Source organism: Pterocles gutturalis, unplaced genomic scaffold (assembly GCF_000699245.1).
Source record: "Pterocles gutturalis isolate BGI_N339 unplaced genomic scaffold, ASM69924v1 scaffold18323, whole genome shotgun sequence".
Lineage (NCBI taxonomy): Eukaryota > Metazoa > Chordata > Aves > Pterocliformes > Pteroclidae > Pterocles > Pterocles gutturalis.
The window spans coordinates 129,182-144,898 of record NW_010126065.1 but is presented as its reverse complement, the minus strand read 5'-3'; the positions used below and the strand labels follow the sequence as shown (position 1 = coordinate 144,898).

The 15,717-nt window shown below is 46.4% G+C and overlaps 1 protein-coding gene across 1 annotated transcript in view; it reads left to right on the top strand.

Moving 5' to 3' along the window:
* Positions 1-11,404: 11,404 nt before the first annotated feature.
* GPC4 (glypican 4) overlaps positions 11,405-15,717 on the top strand; it is a 36,057-nt gene continuing 31,744 nt past the window's right edge. The window contains exon 1 of the mRNA XM_010078845.1: positions 11,405-11,555. Coding sequence (XP_010077147.1) covers positions 11,447-11,555 — 109 coding nt within the window. The 5' untranslated portion in view covers positions 11,405-11,446. The remainder of the gene's footprint in view (positions 11,556-15,717) is intronic.

Genomic DNA, 15,717 nt, shown 5'->3' with positions numbered 1-15,717 from the left:
GAGGAATGCAGTAACAGGATTTAAAGGAAATGTACAGAACTAACGATTAAGGCTAATTGTCTGCCCTGTTCCTGTGAGGGGCAGCGGGATGTGGCCACGTGGGGAGCGACCCTGTTCGACAAGGGGAAAGTCTGGTAGTTGGGATCTGTTGGTGGAGGACTTGGGTAGGTTGGTTGGTTATAGTCACTGTGTAGAGAAATGGAAAATAGTAGGTTGGAAAGGAGCGAGGAAAAAAAAGTGGGGGGGGGGGGAGGGAAAGTTGAGTTCTTCCTTAAAGACTTAAGGGTGTTGGAGCAGATATTTCTTACAGAAAACTTCCTACAAATGATTGATTCTGGCTATGCCTGGGCACTGTTTTTGCTGACACTGCACAACTGTCGCTTTGTGAGGGGAGCTGATGTCCCCCAACTGCTGAACGCTCATCCTGGGGCTGAGCTAAGGCTGGTAGGAGGCTTCATACTGAAGGACTTTGTGCGCGTGTGAGCTTGTTTTGAGAAATGGCGTGATGCTGTCAGAGGTGTTACGGGAACCTTGCCTCCCCTTGCAGGTCAGGCTGGTTACTTGGGTTTTGCAGAAAGGCCATGGGTATCCCTTGGCTTGAGTAAGGTGGGATTTGGGAGGTGAAGGCCATCGAGGCTGGTCCTCAGTGAGCCAGAGTGGTGTGAAACACTGGCTGGAGCTGACCATACATCAAGTGGGACCTGAGGGTGCTGGGTGGCCAGACCAAAAGAGTTAATCATGTTGTATTTCTGTGCCCTGGGAAGATTTGTCCTGGCCTGGAAGAAAATGAAGTTTGCGTGTGGCCCAGACAGAGGGTGGAGGGACGATGCTCTTTGGTGGGGTGGGTACCAGCAGGACCTGTGGGGCTGGTGGTGCCCCAGCAAGGGCAGGGGGGGCACAGGCATGGCTCCTGGTAGTGCGGGGTGAAAACTGATCTGTTCCAGACCAGACCTGCAAAGAAAATTGCACCCGATTGCTGTTATCTAAACGCTGGCAGCAGACAGTGGCCAGCCTGGCAAACCCCTTGTTAGGTGGCCAGGTGGTGGCTGTGGGGTCTGGTCTGCTGGGCAGGGCCGTGGGATGGCTCTCAGCAGACCTGGATGGGCAACCTGCCCGAGTGAACTCCTGCTTCCTTGGGTTTTAGCTGTTTCTGATAGCAGTCCAAAGCTCACAGTTTTCGGTCTTTGTGAAAGGCCTTTGGGGACAGCGGGGATGCCCTGAGGCAGGGGAGGGTGCCTGATCTCCTGGCATGCGCCAACTGTTAGATTGTAGCTGGACTTTGCTACACCTGAACCCTTAAAGCTTTTAAACTTTTTATTTGTACTTTCAGTTACTGGAAGTCCTAACTCTGTCCCCCAAAAAGCCCCAAGCAAGCAGATGAGAGATGGAGTGTTTCTTCTCAGTATAGAGCTTTGACTCACTTTTGCTCCTGCCCTGAGCGGGATTCCCTGGGGGTCGGTGGCACTGGGAGCTGCAGCACGGGTGGCCAGTGGCGGGCAGGGCGGCAGGAGGAAGGAGATGGTGCTCTGGTCCGAAGTCTGGGCTGCCTTTGCGGGCAGTGGGAAGTAAGCCCTGCCGTTGGCAGCTGGGTGGAGCAAGGGACTTGCTTGGGTTTTGCTGTCAAAGCAAGGGGCACAAAAGAAGACCTCCTATCCGTGTCACCTAGGACTTTTGGGTGGCACTGGCTGGTCCTGGCTTTCCACCGAGCCTCTGTGTGCTGCTCGCTGTCCTCCCTGCCTGAAACCACCCAAGGCAAAGTGAAGGAGTGTGTCCTTACGGATGAAAAAAAACACCTGCTACTTTCCAGATATTTATGTGTTTATTTGTACATTACCTGTCAATGTAGTTGTCTGCAGCTTGGTGTTGTGTTTTGGTTTTGTTTTTTTCCCTTTTCTTTCCCTGATGTGTAAAGTTGGTCTCAGAATTGCAGCAGGTTCTGCAGTACCAATTTTGGATCCTGCAATAGAGAATTAATCTCTCTGGAAGTTAACTAACATCTCTCTCTTGTGTTCTAACTTATAGATTATATTATTGTTTGTATAAAGCCCAGGATTTTTTTTCTTTAATTTTAAGTCAAAAACAGGAAATTGTGGCTGAATTTAATGAGCTTTGTTTCTTATTTAAGGAATTAAAAATATCTTTATGTTTGGGGGCTTTTTTTTGCTTGGGTCCTAGCTGCCAGTTCACATGCCCTTAGTACTTTATTCTTGTTGCTGTGCTTTTAACACATGGAAATGGTAGCTCCACTTTGTGCGATGGTCTGTGCTTGTTTTTGCTTTCATGAGCTGGAAAACTCCATTTCTGTCAAACCCCTGTGTAGCTGGTGACATAGAAAGGTGGGATGTTTGGAGGGGCTGACCCTGTGGCCACGGCACCAATGCTTTGGGACAGTGGTCCTTGCCATAGAATGTGCCGGTGCCATCGTTTGGCATTGCTGTGGCTTTCCGTGGTTGTGCAGCTCTTCACCAGAGTGCCTCCACACAACCATGAACACGTTTTGTGGGGTTTTTTTCTCATTTGTTTGGATTTTTTTCCAAATAAAGCGAGATCCTCGGAGCCACTAGGGCTGTATGACCTCAAAATGTTGCTGAAGCTTTTGAGGGTCACCTGCTGCCAAATGTGGGACTCGCCAGCAGATGACCAGTCTGCTGGCACAGATAGGTGAGCCTGGGCACATCTCACAAGAAACCACTGTGTGGCTCTGAAACGTCTTTTTGTGCATTGATGCTGGAATCGACTATGTTTGAAAAGGAAAAGAAAAAAAAAAAATTACTGGAGAAGTGGTTGCCAGCGGTGTACTCGTGTTTCTCCTGCGTGTGAGGCCTTCCCACACCGGTGAGCATCCCTGGCAGAGGGGCTGAATGTAGAGAGAGAAAAGGTTCTTGAGAACGAAAAATATTCCAGTTTGAATGATGGTGTTTGTGGTGGAATCTGTTTTGGTTAAAAGCTGCTGTTTTGGCCAATAGCCCAAAGCTTTATGGAAAAACACCAAACAGGCAGGTTTTTTTGGCTTTGTTTTGCCTTCTTAATGGGGAATTTGAAGAAAAAATGAGAAGTCTCACAGAGAAAGTAACTGTCTCCCAGCCACATCTCTTCTATTTACTGTTCCTTGTACATGAGACTTCAGTTATTCTGAGTATTTGCTGTTCCCAGTGGATTCTCTCTACCCCACCACCTTTAAATGCATTAAATTATACTTGGTGGATTTTTTTTGGGGGGGGTTATCCCTGTAAAGTCATCTGGGCAATTTATTTTGAAGTTGACCTTTAAATGCATTAAATTATACTTGGTGTATTTTTTTGGGGGGGGATTATCCCTGTAAAGTCATCTGGACAATTTATTTTGAAGTTTTTTTTTTTTATTCATTACTTTTATTTTTACTTTTCCATGTGACCAGAATTACTGACTGCAAGTGTTGGGCTTTCTAGCTGTTCCTTGGTGGCTGATGGAGGGACAGGGGCACTACCTGTCTCAGCCTTCCCAGAGACGGGTCTCTGTGTGCCTCGTGGGTCTGTCCTCCTCACCAGAGAAGTGGAAAAAAACCAAGATAATTTTCAGCGTAACTTGTCCGTTGTATAACACCTTTCCTCCTCACCAGAGAAGTGGAAAAAAACCGAGATAATTTTCAGCATAACTTGTCCGTTGTATAACACCTCTCACTTAGGGCACGTAGGCGGAGACACGTTATGAAAACTATTTCATGCCTAAAGAATTCAGTGATAATAAAGAGAATTTGCATTTCCTCAGTTCTCACTCAGCAATGTCATGTAGGGTTTTTTGGTTTTGTTTTTTAATTAAGAAACAACTCTTGGTTTTCATTGAAGGTTTCTGTCGTAGCTAGAGCCAGGGAGAATCCTCTAGTTAACCAGAGCTATTTTACTCTGCAGGCTTGCTTAAATAATAAGTTTAATTATGTAGTATTCTTTTTTTTTTCCCTTGCCTTATTTGTATATTCAGGTCTTTGTGTGGTTTCTCTCTCTTTTGATGTTTGCAGAAATGCATTATCTTCATCTGTCTGGTTTGTGTTTGGTGTGCCACTAATTGACTCAATATCCTGTTTGTTGGAATGAAAGCGTGCTCTATCATGGCATATTTTTCCAAGGTGTAAAACCTCACAATATTCAGGCCACCCTGTCGGGAAGGAAATTGTCGGTTGTGCTGTGGAAATGAAGCCGTGGTGGTATTTTTCCTTAGGTGAGCAGGTTTTTAACTTTAAATGAACTCTTAAAACCCTCCTGAAGGTGAGATCCTGCATCCTCCTCGTTTGGACATCACCTGCAAATCATGCAGTCCTGGGCTCACATGTGCTGTGCAGAGTTTTTGGGTCTGGTCCTTGGGGACCTCCCCCTGAACCTCTCTATTGCCTCAGCCTCAGTGGGAGAGCCAGGCGGGATGGAACCTCAGCTGCCCAGCGATGCTTCTCCAGGGTGCCAGGGAGAGCAGAGACAGGTGTTTATCTTTTGTTTGGGGATGAAGAGCTGTGTTGGGAGCATGGGAAAGGCTCTCCTGGTCTGCCCCCACCCCAGAGGGATGTGCCCAAATTGCTCTGGTCAGCCTCAGTGGGCAGAGTTTGCCCAGGCTCAGTCCTTCAGGGACCTGCTCTGTCATCAGCTTGAAGCCGAGCTTTGCAGCAGCAATTTGGACTTGGATGGGTGGAAGGCAAGAGCCGTCTTTGTGTCCTGAGTTGCTCTTTCCAGTAGAAAATTAAGATTCCTAAAGCGCGTTTGGCTTAATATACACACATGGGTATAAATCTCTCTTGTTCTCTTCAGTCCCTGACCCTCTTGGCAGTAAATTTGGGAACCTGAAGCTGTCAACAAAGTGAAATGGAAAAATAGAAGCCAGACAGACGTCAGTTGTGTACGATATTTTAACCGTAGGTACGCACTATGGAAATAATTAGGATTATTTGTTGTGTTGAAGGGAGGTATGTCACCGAGTATTGTGTGCACTGGCATTCCCCGCGCCTGCAAGATGGATTAGCAGCCGGGTTAACAGATGCAGTAAAGCTCGACTGAAAATAGTTCACTGTTGTTAAGCGTAGGTGAAAGGGCTTTGGTTTGGGTATCAAAGAGTGTATTTTGACTGCTTGACAAGCTTGCAAAAAAAAATAACTTCAGTATTATAAGCTTTCTCTGTGAGTCTGGGGAATTTTTGTGTGCCGTTAGAGTAATCAGCAAAAAACTGAAATGCACATTGATTAATAACCAAAGTGGAAGCACAGGGGAAACAAGTGGCTTTAACATTAATAAGGCAAATAAACCATTCATATAAAACGGTTGCTAATTGAGTGGGATGTTAAATATGCTGCATGCTGGCATGCGCTGCCAAATTGCGGTACTTCTATAACCCTACCAGTCAGCTTTGGGAGCCAACTGCATGTGAGGATGTCTTCTGGCTTAAAAACTCCCAGATGGCTGGAAAAAAGGCGTGCAGGTAGAGACGAGCATCCGTGATAGTCGAATACAGGACCAGGGCTTCTGTGCCTGTGGAAGGGCTGGAGTCCCTGTGCCTGGCTGGAGCGTGATGCTGGCTGCCGACCTCCACGGTGAGGACCTGCGTTTGGGTCCAGGGGTACTTTCCCTCTTCTGGTGCTTGTTGGGTTTGAAATACCAATGAGAATTGCAAATCTTTTGAGGAGAGAAGGAAGGAAGAAAAGCTGAATCTGGTTGCATGATGGTGGCCTTTAGGATGGGAAATGATTTGTATTGGAAATGGCATTGTGTCATTTTGTGTCTGATGGTGGAAGCTATAGGGAGGAGACTGCACAAAGCACTTCTTCTGGAAATGCATGGACCGTGTTTGAAATAGTGGTTTGGGCTGGAGATAGCACTGTGTGCTCCTGAGCACTGAAGGAGGTACAGCCCCAAATATCACAACCCAGTTTGACCCGCTTTGACCAGAGGGGACCAGCAGCACTGCATCATGTGCAGGATGTGAGCTTAGCAACTTCGAACTCTGCTGCCCTTTGTGGGAGTATCACCTCCGTTAGCAGGACCTCCCTCAATGCTGGTTTACATCTCTTCCTTCCTGGCGTGCGACCATCTCCGCAGGAGTATTCTCCCCAGTAAAATAAACACAAGTCCCAGGAGTATTCTCCCCAGTAAAATAAACACAAGTCCCACAGCAGCACTGCTTTAAAGCAAGCAGAGAAGACTGACCACTTGGTGATAAAGAAGTACTCTGGTAAACTAAATCAACTAAAAATTCAAGTTTTCCAGCAGTGTGCGTGTGTGACAGCCTGGGAGGAGGCAGCAGGGTCGCTTTTTTCCCTCCCTTTGGTGTCTGCAGCTTAGTGTCACTTCACCTGGAAATATTTACATGCCGGGACACAATCTGCATTTCTGTAGTGCCCATCATTAGCAGATATCTAAAAGCAGTGTAAGCAGTGATTGGGGTGGCCCAGCCTTTCCTTGGTGGGCAGGGTCGGCTGTGGGATGTGCAGTTGTTGCTGGTAGCACCTATGGATTACGGCAGCACCATTGCAGGCAGGCGAGAGCTTGTGGGCTGTTCCTGGAGGTGCTGAGCATCCCCGGCTCATTTTGTAGCCCAGAAAACTGGGCAGGTTTGGTATTGTGGGTACAACTAAAGGGGATCGGATTGGGTGGACGGTTCAACAGCCTTGTCTGTCTCAATGACTCCGCTGGAGTCGATCACAAGCTCACGATTTTCTTTCTTCTTCTCGCCCCTGGTCAGCGGGGGGCCGGAGCAGTGGGGCTGTGCTCAGGGGTGATGCTAGTGTTTCTTGTCATCTGTGTTGGGGGTTTTGTAAAGCCTCGGTAGCATGTCAATTATATATGATGGGTGGAAGCCTGATATTCTGTGATAATTAGAAGGCAAGTCTAGTGTGAAATCGGATTAGAGCCTGGCATTACAGTCCAGGACTCCTTTGGTAGTTGGTTCAGAGGAAGTCATAAAACTATTTTAAACGTGACACAGGCTGATATGTGCTAGAGGGAGGAGGAAGAGTGCGAGGCTGAAGTGGTGGCCCCAGCCGTGTTTGCCTCCCGCTCCTCTGCCAGCCCAGCTTACCCCAGCCTGCTTTCTCACATGGGAGCAAAGTCCAACAGTAACATCTCAGCCCGTAACTGCTTTTGGCTTGTTTACTGAGCTGCAGTGAAGGGCTGGACTGTGTACGGGAGTTTTTTAAAGAAATAACTCTGCTTCCCAGCAAACCACTCCTGAAAGTTCAGCTAGTTTTGCAGCAGGGTATACTTGAGGTATGAACTTGGTCAAGGTGAGGAGAAGCAGGCTGGGAAGGCATGTTAGACATCCAGAAACAATGATTTGAAAAGGTCTGAGAAAATTGTTTGGTGAAGGGAACTGCTTTTCAAGATCATGAAGCCCCTGAGTTTGCACTGCACACTTACTCATTTGATGAAAGCTTGTTTTCCGACACATTGCAAAATAGTTACTTGATTTGGAAGAAACTCCGTGTGCCTGGAGTCTGCTAAATGTGGCATTTCTGTAATGGCTTAAATCATAAGTTTGCAAGATTACCTTTGAGCACATTTCCTTGGATGTACAGATGGTAACATCGTGTGCTGTTGCATTTCTATCTTTAAACCGCCGTCTCCGTTCCCCAGAGGTGTGCTGTTAACGAGCCAAGGAGCGAGCTTTTTTTGTAGTTTTGGTCCGTCATTCTCTCTCTACATTCATATGTAATATAAAATAAAAAGTCTTGCTGTGACAGGCCATGGGAAAGATCTGCTGCAAATCCATGACAAGTTGCAGCAGTGGTGTGCATATGTGGTAGATATTTGGAGTTGTTCTCTGCTACTTAAGCTCTTTTTGCCATGCAGCCCCCGACGTGATGATTGCACACCCTGCCAAACAATTCAATAAGAAAACCTAACTTGAAAGGAAGCTGTGGCAGAGTTATATTTTTGCTGTGCTCACATGGTGATAAATTACAAAAGCTGCCGAGTCCTTAACACTCAACAGGAGATGAAGAGTTGCCTTGTATGGGCATTGTTTGATGAGCTTTAACTTGGGAAATAATTATTGCCGAATGTGTCCTTGACAGTGAGCGCACACCATGAGTGTTCTTTACATAATACACATAAACATTAGATCTCCTTATAAGTGGGTGTAAATACTCACATTTTTCAGTTGTTTTCCTTAGAGGAGTTCACTGCCAGTTGGAAAAACGAAGTGTTGTTCCTGGTCTTGGCTCTGGGTTGGTGTTTTCCATGTGCATAACTGGCTCACGTGGTCCACTGGCAACGGCTACTTTCCAGGCTTCATTGTTTTCATTCCCCAGCATACTGTGGTTGTAGCACTTTTGTGTTTTGAAGCTGTTGTCTGACGGTGCAGTGCTTGGGGGTCTGTCCATGCAGGTGTAAGCAGTTCCCAGCACCGCAGCTGCTCACCGGAGGGGCATGTGATGGATCCATCACCTGAGCAGGTGATGGGATGCTGGGATGTTGGGTCCCTGCAAACTCAGGCATGGAATGAGTCCTGTGGATGGATGCTGAACAGATCAGCTCTGCTAGGTGATTTGAAGCAGAGGCTAGACATGAGATTTCTCGCAGACCATGTCAGTGCCTGTTGCTTTGCTCAAGCGACGATATATTCTCAGGGATGCGGAGGTGCTAAGGGCAGCCCTCCTTGTGGGAAAACAGAGACCCCAGCATCTTCCAGTGACTTTCCATTGGTATCTCCCACTGTGGCATAAGAAAGCTGCAAGAAAAGCAGCCCACAGCCCTCAGCTTTCTGTGGGTAACACAGTGCATCCTCCTACGATTAGCACTGAGTAGTTGGAGCTCCTCGGATCCAGACAGAGCTAATTCTTGATCACCAGCCAAGACCACATAGTGCTGACATGACTGAGAAATATCTTCCATAATTAGATTGCTTGGTCATTCATTTTTGAATGTCTGAGTTGCATTTTGGAGCATAATTTCTTAATGATCAACCAAATGGGATCTGTGCAAGCTTGATTTACTGTCAGTAGTGTGTTCTCCTTGGTTGGCTTTGCACGTGTGTCCCAGGGAGGCACTGTGCAAATCCAGGATGAGAGGGATAAAAGAAAAATGATTATGCTTTGTAACGTTAGGTGGGATGGTAACTTTAGTTTAGCTGTATAAATAGATACACAATAGATATAAAACTCTTACTTGTGTTTGTGGAATACATTGGGCTTATTTTATTTTTTTAACGTAAATATGGAGTCGTTGGTAAAACCACTGATCCCAGGGCATCCGTGGACAACTTCAGAAATGTCTGGAAAGGGTAACTAGGAAAAGAAATCCCACTATCAGAAGTTTGAATTTGCCAAATAGGGTAGAGGTTTACCTCTCCAACACAAAAGAACGGGAATTATGTAAGTCGTAACCACCAAAGGCAGGCATGGATCATGGAAATGGCACTGAAATAATTAAGTGCATTTCAGGTAAAATATTTCCAACATACTCTCCACCCATAAGAAATTCAGAAAAAACCCTCATTTCAACACTTTTGAAATTAAATTATGTTGACACGGTGAAACTGGCCATTGGTCTAGCTGTAATTATCACTTCGCTGCTGTTTGTTTCCCATTGTGTCAAAGAGCCTCAGTCCTGTATTGGAGCCAGAGCAAAGAGATTCAAAGTGCAATAAAGCAGTGGTGCTTGGGCACTTTCTTTTTTTTAATGCTTGCTAGTAAAGCAGGCTCATAGAGGAGTCCTCAGGTGCACTCCAGGATGGATTTGATGGTCAGGATCCAAAACCCTGGGTGCACCTCTTCCTCTCTTTTAAATGACCTGCCAAGCTGAAATGGAGCTGTATCCCTTGGTGCTGCACCCCTTAAAACTGTGTATTTGCTGCTGGAGCTGCTCCTCTGAGACAGGAAGAAATAGAGTCTATGAAATAAAAATATATGTGTAAGGAGATAGTGAGATTTATTTTTTTTTCTGTGTTTTGTGAAGGCTGTGCCTAAGCATTGCTGGTTCCCGTAACAGACTTTGAGCTTTCTGTAATTCAAGAGAAGTGGATGGTCTTGTGCAATAAATTAGCTGTGGCAGAATTGTCTGTTGGTCAAGGTCTCTCTGTAATGCCAGGGAAAACAAACAAACTCTGTAGTATAAAAGGAAAACAGATTTAGGAGGAGAGGTTCTTAGGAATTACATGTATAGATAGATATAGACAGATATAAAAATATTTCTGTTTTATTTTAACATGGTCCTTAAGCATCTGAAAGGAGAGATACTAACATGTCTGGGTTAGAAAGTCATGCAAAGTGATGCAAAAGTTCAGTAGCTGGGCAAATGATGTTATGAGATAGTACAGAAGGCAGACAGAGAGGCAACCGCTTGTGTTGTCTATGGGCAGACTTCGTTTTGCACTGTGCAAAAACTGCTTTTGTTTCTCTAAACCCACTTTTGATGCTCTAGCAGGTAGGATGGCTCTTCAGTAAATGTGTGGTTCACAGCCTGTCGTGAAGAGGTTATTTTCTGTGCAGGGGGCTGACAAGTTCTTCGCAGCTCCAGCAGTGAGTCTCTGAACCTTGGTGGTAGTTGGAGTTTGTTGGTGGCTTTCAGGGTGTGAGCAGGTAGGGAAGAGCCTTCGCTTCTCCATCTGCTTCCTCGGGATGAAGGATAAAGTTTGGCAGCAGGGTGTGAAGTGGGAGAGAAGGCAGCAGCTTACATGTAGGCTGTGTCTTTTAAAATACCATCTGACTTGGAAGGATGAGTTTCTCATCCTAACTGCTTGTTTTGATCAGATCTTCAGCATTGACAAAGATTTGGACCATTTGTCCAAGTTAGAACCGCTTTAGCATCAGCCCAATAGCCTGTGATGCTGCCGTGTTGTGGGACCTGTCAGAGAAGCTGGAGCTGAGGATTGCTAGGCAAAGAGTTTACCTTAGCCCATGAAACATGACAGCAGCATTTTATTCGTGGTACTAGAACAGGACAGCTTCATACCGCTCAGCAGCGAGACACTCTTAAAAATAAATTATATAGGTCCAGATCCTGTGCACAGATTGGATTTATCTGTACAAAAAGGACAATTGCCATTGATATTGTGTTGTGTATTAACTGAGTGAACTGGAAGTAGTTGAGATACTCAGTGGAAACTTCATGGAAGATATCATAGTATATACAGGTCAGTTTGCTGGTTCTTCAAATTATACTGTGCAAGATGAGTATCTGTTTATTCTGTTTATTAACTGAAAAAAGAGGACACTTTTTAATGTTCTCACAGAAAGACAAGGCATGGTATTTACATGTGTTGCTATAAAGCTCCTCTACAGAACCAGGCTTTGAGATGTCTGGTCTGGTGCTCGCAGTGAGGGGAGGTCTCCCTGGGAGGAGATGGTGCTGTGGGTCCCCACGCCCCCTGCCTCACAAGCCGACCTCTTTGCTCTTGCGTAGACAATGCTTTTAACTCCGGATATTTTATTCTCTGCTTTTCAGGTGACCACTTGAAAGTCTGCTCGCAAGGCTACACATGCTGCTCTCAAGAAATGGAGGAGAAGTACAGTCAGCAGAGTAAACACGACTTCAGAAACGCAGTTGTAGAGCTTAGCAATCACTTACAAACCGTGTTCAGTTCCCGATACAAGAAGTTTGATGGTAAGTGCAGAGACCTTGAACTTGCTCTCCTTGGGATAAAATGTAAAAAATCCCCATCCTGTTGTTCTCTCTGCAGTTGTTCTGCTCTCCCTTTGCTGGGGAAGTTCATGACTCATGGCTCAGAGGGCAGAGCATGCCTTGTTTTGCAATCCCGTGAGAGGGAAATATTTGCTGATTATGGCTGCTTGTTTCCCAGAGAGAGAGAGATCTTTCTTTCTGATTAATCTTTTGGAAAACCATTTTGCTCTTAATGTAAGATTGCAGTTAGTTTTGTTGGTATGTCCCCGCAGCACGTGTAATTGTAATTTGCACATCTTGCAACCCCCATCCACAAAAATGCTGATCTTTCCCAACGTGTTGTGAACCAACAGGATTTGTATCCATCTCACTTAGCCTCTGGGGCTAAGAAGAGCAACAGATAAATACAGAGCTTGTTTTGCGTGGAGGCCGAGGGTTCAAGTGTGATGCAGGGTCAGAAGCAAAATGAATAAAGTCTCGGCTGAGTTCCCATCGCTCGAGTGACGCTAACTGCTGACTGATAAGCAAATGACTGGTCTTGGCATTGCCCTCGGGTCCACAGTGGTGTCCCATCAGACTGGCTCTCCATAGGGCATGCCTGGCTCATGGGAGCTGCAGGAAGAACCTACCTCTGTAGGTAGTTGGCACACACCCTTCCAGCATTGCCCACCTTGCAGCCAGGCACCTTTCTTTTGGTACATCTCTCTTGCAAACAGCTGAAGTCAATGCCCAGGCACTGGGCACAGCATCCTCCTAAGGTCTGAGCAGCTGCTCTGGGTTTTGCTGCTGAGCTCTTGGTCGCAGCAGCTCCTGTGGGGCTCTGCGGGCACCTCGGTGCTCCTGGTCACTGCAGTCTGTGTGCCTGGGCATCCCCAGGGCGGAGGAGCAGGGCATTGGGCTCCTGCCTGGGTTGTCCTTGTTGACTGAGGAAGTGAGGTGACACCCAGTTGCACTTGGAAACATCTGCAGAGTCAGGTGGACTGGGTTGCTGAGACTTTTGTTCTGCTCCTGCATCATCATTGCTGTCTGGTGGTAGAGGGCGATTCCACAGCACAGCTCGTCTGGACCTTTTTCTCCCTTGGTCGGTCATTGATTCATCATGGATTTTCTACTGATGTCCCAAAGTCTGTGCCTTGAACCTCCCTGGGACCTCCCCTACTCTACTGCAGCAGGTAGCAGCTCCTTTCTTTCCAAAGGGATTGGCACTTGGGTGAACAAAAAAGTCCCTGGGTATGAAACTGCAGTGAGTCAAAGTGGAATTATGCAATCATCTTGATAGCATCTAAATCTGCTAGCCAAATATTTCCCTCTTAACCTCTGTTGTCTCTACCTGCTGGTACACCAAAGGGGTGATAGAGAGAGAACTAAAGTGTCTAGACTTGCAAGCTTATTAAATGCAGAACAAGACACTTAATGAAATCCAGCCCATAGATAAGCCCTTTCAAAGAGACCAGAGGAACAGCATCTGCTTTACCTTAAATGAACGACGAGGCTTTTTGAAATGCTGCATTGAAGACAAAGAGCATGCAGGGTTCCCTGTGTTAGCATACCTGACGTGGTGCAGACGTATTGCTAGGTGTGTCTGCCTGTTTGTGGGGTGAGAGATGGCTGCAGGGCTGCATGATGGCAGGGGGACATTAAGCTGAGCTGGAGACCTGTCAAAGCACAAGGCTTCAAAATGGGTGAGCTTTGATTTAGCTGTTTAGTTTGTGCTGGGTGGTTCTGCTGCCAGCCCCTCACAGCATGCCCTGTGCTGGTCTCACCCTGTAGCCCTGGGAGTCCTTGACAGGCAAATCTAGAAGGGGGTGGTGTAATCCTGTTGCTGGAAGCTGGATTTAGTGTGCCCAGCCTGTCCCTGCAGGGTGTTTCTCTGTCCTGTATGAAACTAATGAAGGAGAATTAGTAACCGCCTTAGCATGTCCCAAAGCCTAGTGGCCCTGTCTTTGAGCGTTTGCTAATAGCAGATCTCAATCTTCATTTGCTGCAGAAAAAGCTGATTTAGGGATTCTTTAATTTTGCCTGGGGTGGAAGCAGAGATTAACTGATTACCATCCTCATTTGCCTCTTTTAGTCACGACTGCCTCTCTCCCTCCAGCCCAGTCACCCGGAGGCTGACAGCACCCCTTTCCAGCGGCACTCTTGCTGGTGGCTGGGGCAGGTTAAGGAGTCTCCCCTCTGAGGTTCTCAGGCTCTGCTGAAAAACTTGTGTGCCATGCCTGAGACTGCTGCGGTAGTTCTGTTGGTTTGTTTTTAAGAGCCTCCTACTGAGTGAGCGGCTGCTTGTGGTGTGGTGTTGCCTTCCTTCAGTCCTGGGGCTTGGTCGTCAGGTCAGCTGCGGTCTGTTCTGCCTTGCATGGTTGAGTTCTCCTTGTCCAACATAGTTCTTACCAGGTTTTTTGGTGTAATGAGCCCAACCTAGATGAGAGGGAGATGATCAAGACCCACATATTTTGTCCTGACCTTTAGGGATGAGATTTGAAAAACATGGGATACCTTCTAGAGCTCCTCAGCTTCTAGAGCAGCTCTTCAGTGCTGCCACATTACTACAATGGCAAAACGAGCCATGCACCTCCTTCTGTTTAAGAAGAAATTCTCTGTGCTACAGCTGTGTAGAGGGACTGAGCAGGCAAGACGAGTTGTTGCAGTGACCGAATTTACTTCACTTAACTGGTCTCCCAGCAAGTGGGACAGATGCTTCTCTTGCAGGGTGAGATGAGCCCGTGCTGCGCAAGGCCACCGCAGGATGCAGCTCAAGCGACAAACCGTGCCCTCCAGCTCTTTGGAAATCTTTGTTGCGGGTTCTCTGGCTGCTAATCTTTCAGCCTTGACATTCAGGTCCCAGAGGAGAGGCAAACCCGTGCTGCCTCCGTTATGTGCTTGACCTTTGCAGCAGTTGCTGCTGCAAAAGGACAGTCGGGGTGGCGGCACGTCCTTTGGATGGAGGCTGTGATGCCCCGTGGCTTTTGGAGTGTTTGCAATCAGCTGTTGCCGGAGCACTGTGTGCCATTGGAACCGTTGCCAGAATTGCTCTGATCTGACACCAAAGCCGTACAGAAATGGATTATCTCCTCTTAATCGGGAGCATGGAACAAGCTGCTGATTATCCATCCCCAAAGGGCTGACCAGAAGTCATTTTGGCTCCTAATGCGTAATGTAACAGCGTCAGATCCTCCTGCCCATGTTTGGTTTGCAGACACTGAGAGAAGATTGGAGCTTTGGAGTCCCATATCTTATATATCCTGTCTAAATATTTGCTTACAGTACAGCTGTGTATGCTCCTGGGGGTTTCTTCCGTTGTAATTTAAGCCACGAACCTGATCCCAGTGTTGCCGTAAGGTGTGTATTTTCAGCAGTCAGGGAAATGCTTCTTTAATAAAATAAGAAGTACTTTGGGAGTTGTTGGATTCCCTGTTGCTAGATGTTTTTAAGGTGAAGATTTGCTGTTTTTCTGTCATACAAGGTTTCAGATACATGTTTATGGGCTTCATTGAGAAGTTAGTGGGTGAGATTCCCTGTGTCTCCCTCCATGACAATGACAGCCATGGGAAAGCCATAAAGCTGTGCAACTGCAACATCTCATGCCACAGAAGCAGCTATAGCAGTCAGGGCTTAAAAAAAAAAAAAAAAAAACCAAACAAAACACCACACCAAAAAACCAAAAAAAAACCCCAAAAACCAAAATGTGTGTGTATGCATTTAAAATCTTTTATGCTTTGTCTCTTCTTCACCAGTTATTACTCTTGCCCTTCCCTTTCCCAAGGATTAATAACATTTATAGGATTAATGGTGACATTAAGACTGTATAAATGCTCGATCCCATTTATTAAACTCAAACTTTCACCTCTTTTGCCCTTTCGGGCTGAAGTTTTCCACGCTGGGGTCTGTGCTAGCCAAGCAGTGCTTTGGGGAAATTGCTCAGCTGTTTTGAGGACCTGGAGCAGGGACAGGACATAGCCCATAACTCTTCTGCAGCATTTCTACTATTCTGTTGTTTCCTAGATAAGATGTTCTTAGTTCTTTCTTATTAAAGACACTTCCTGGATCTCTTGGAAGATATAACTGTTGTGTCAGGGCTTTTTCTGGGAGCAGAATTTTTTTTTTTTTTTTTTAAGGGGGGTTGAAAAGTGACTGGGTGGGGGGGGGC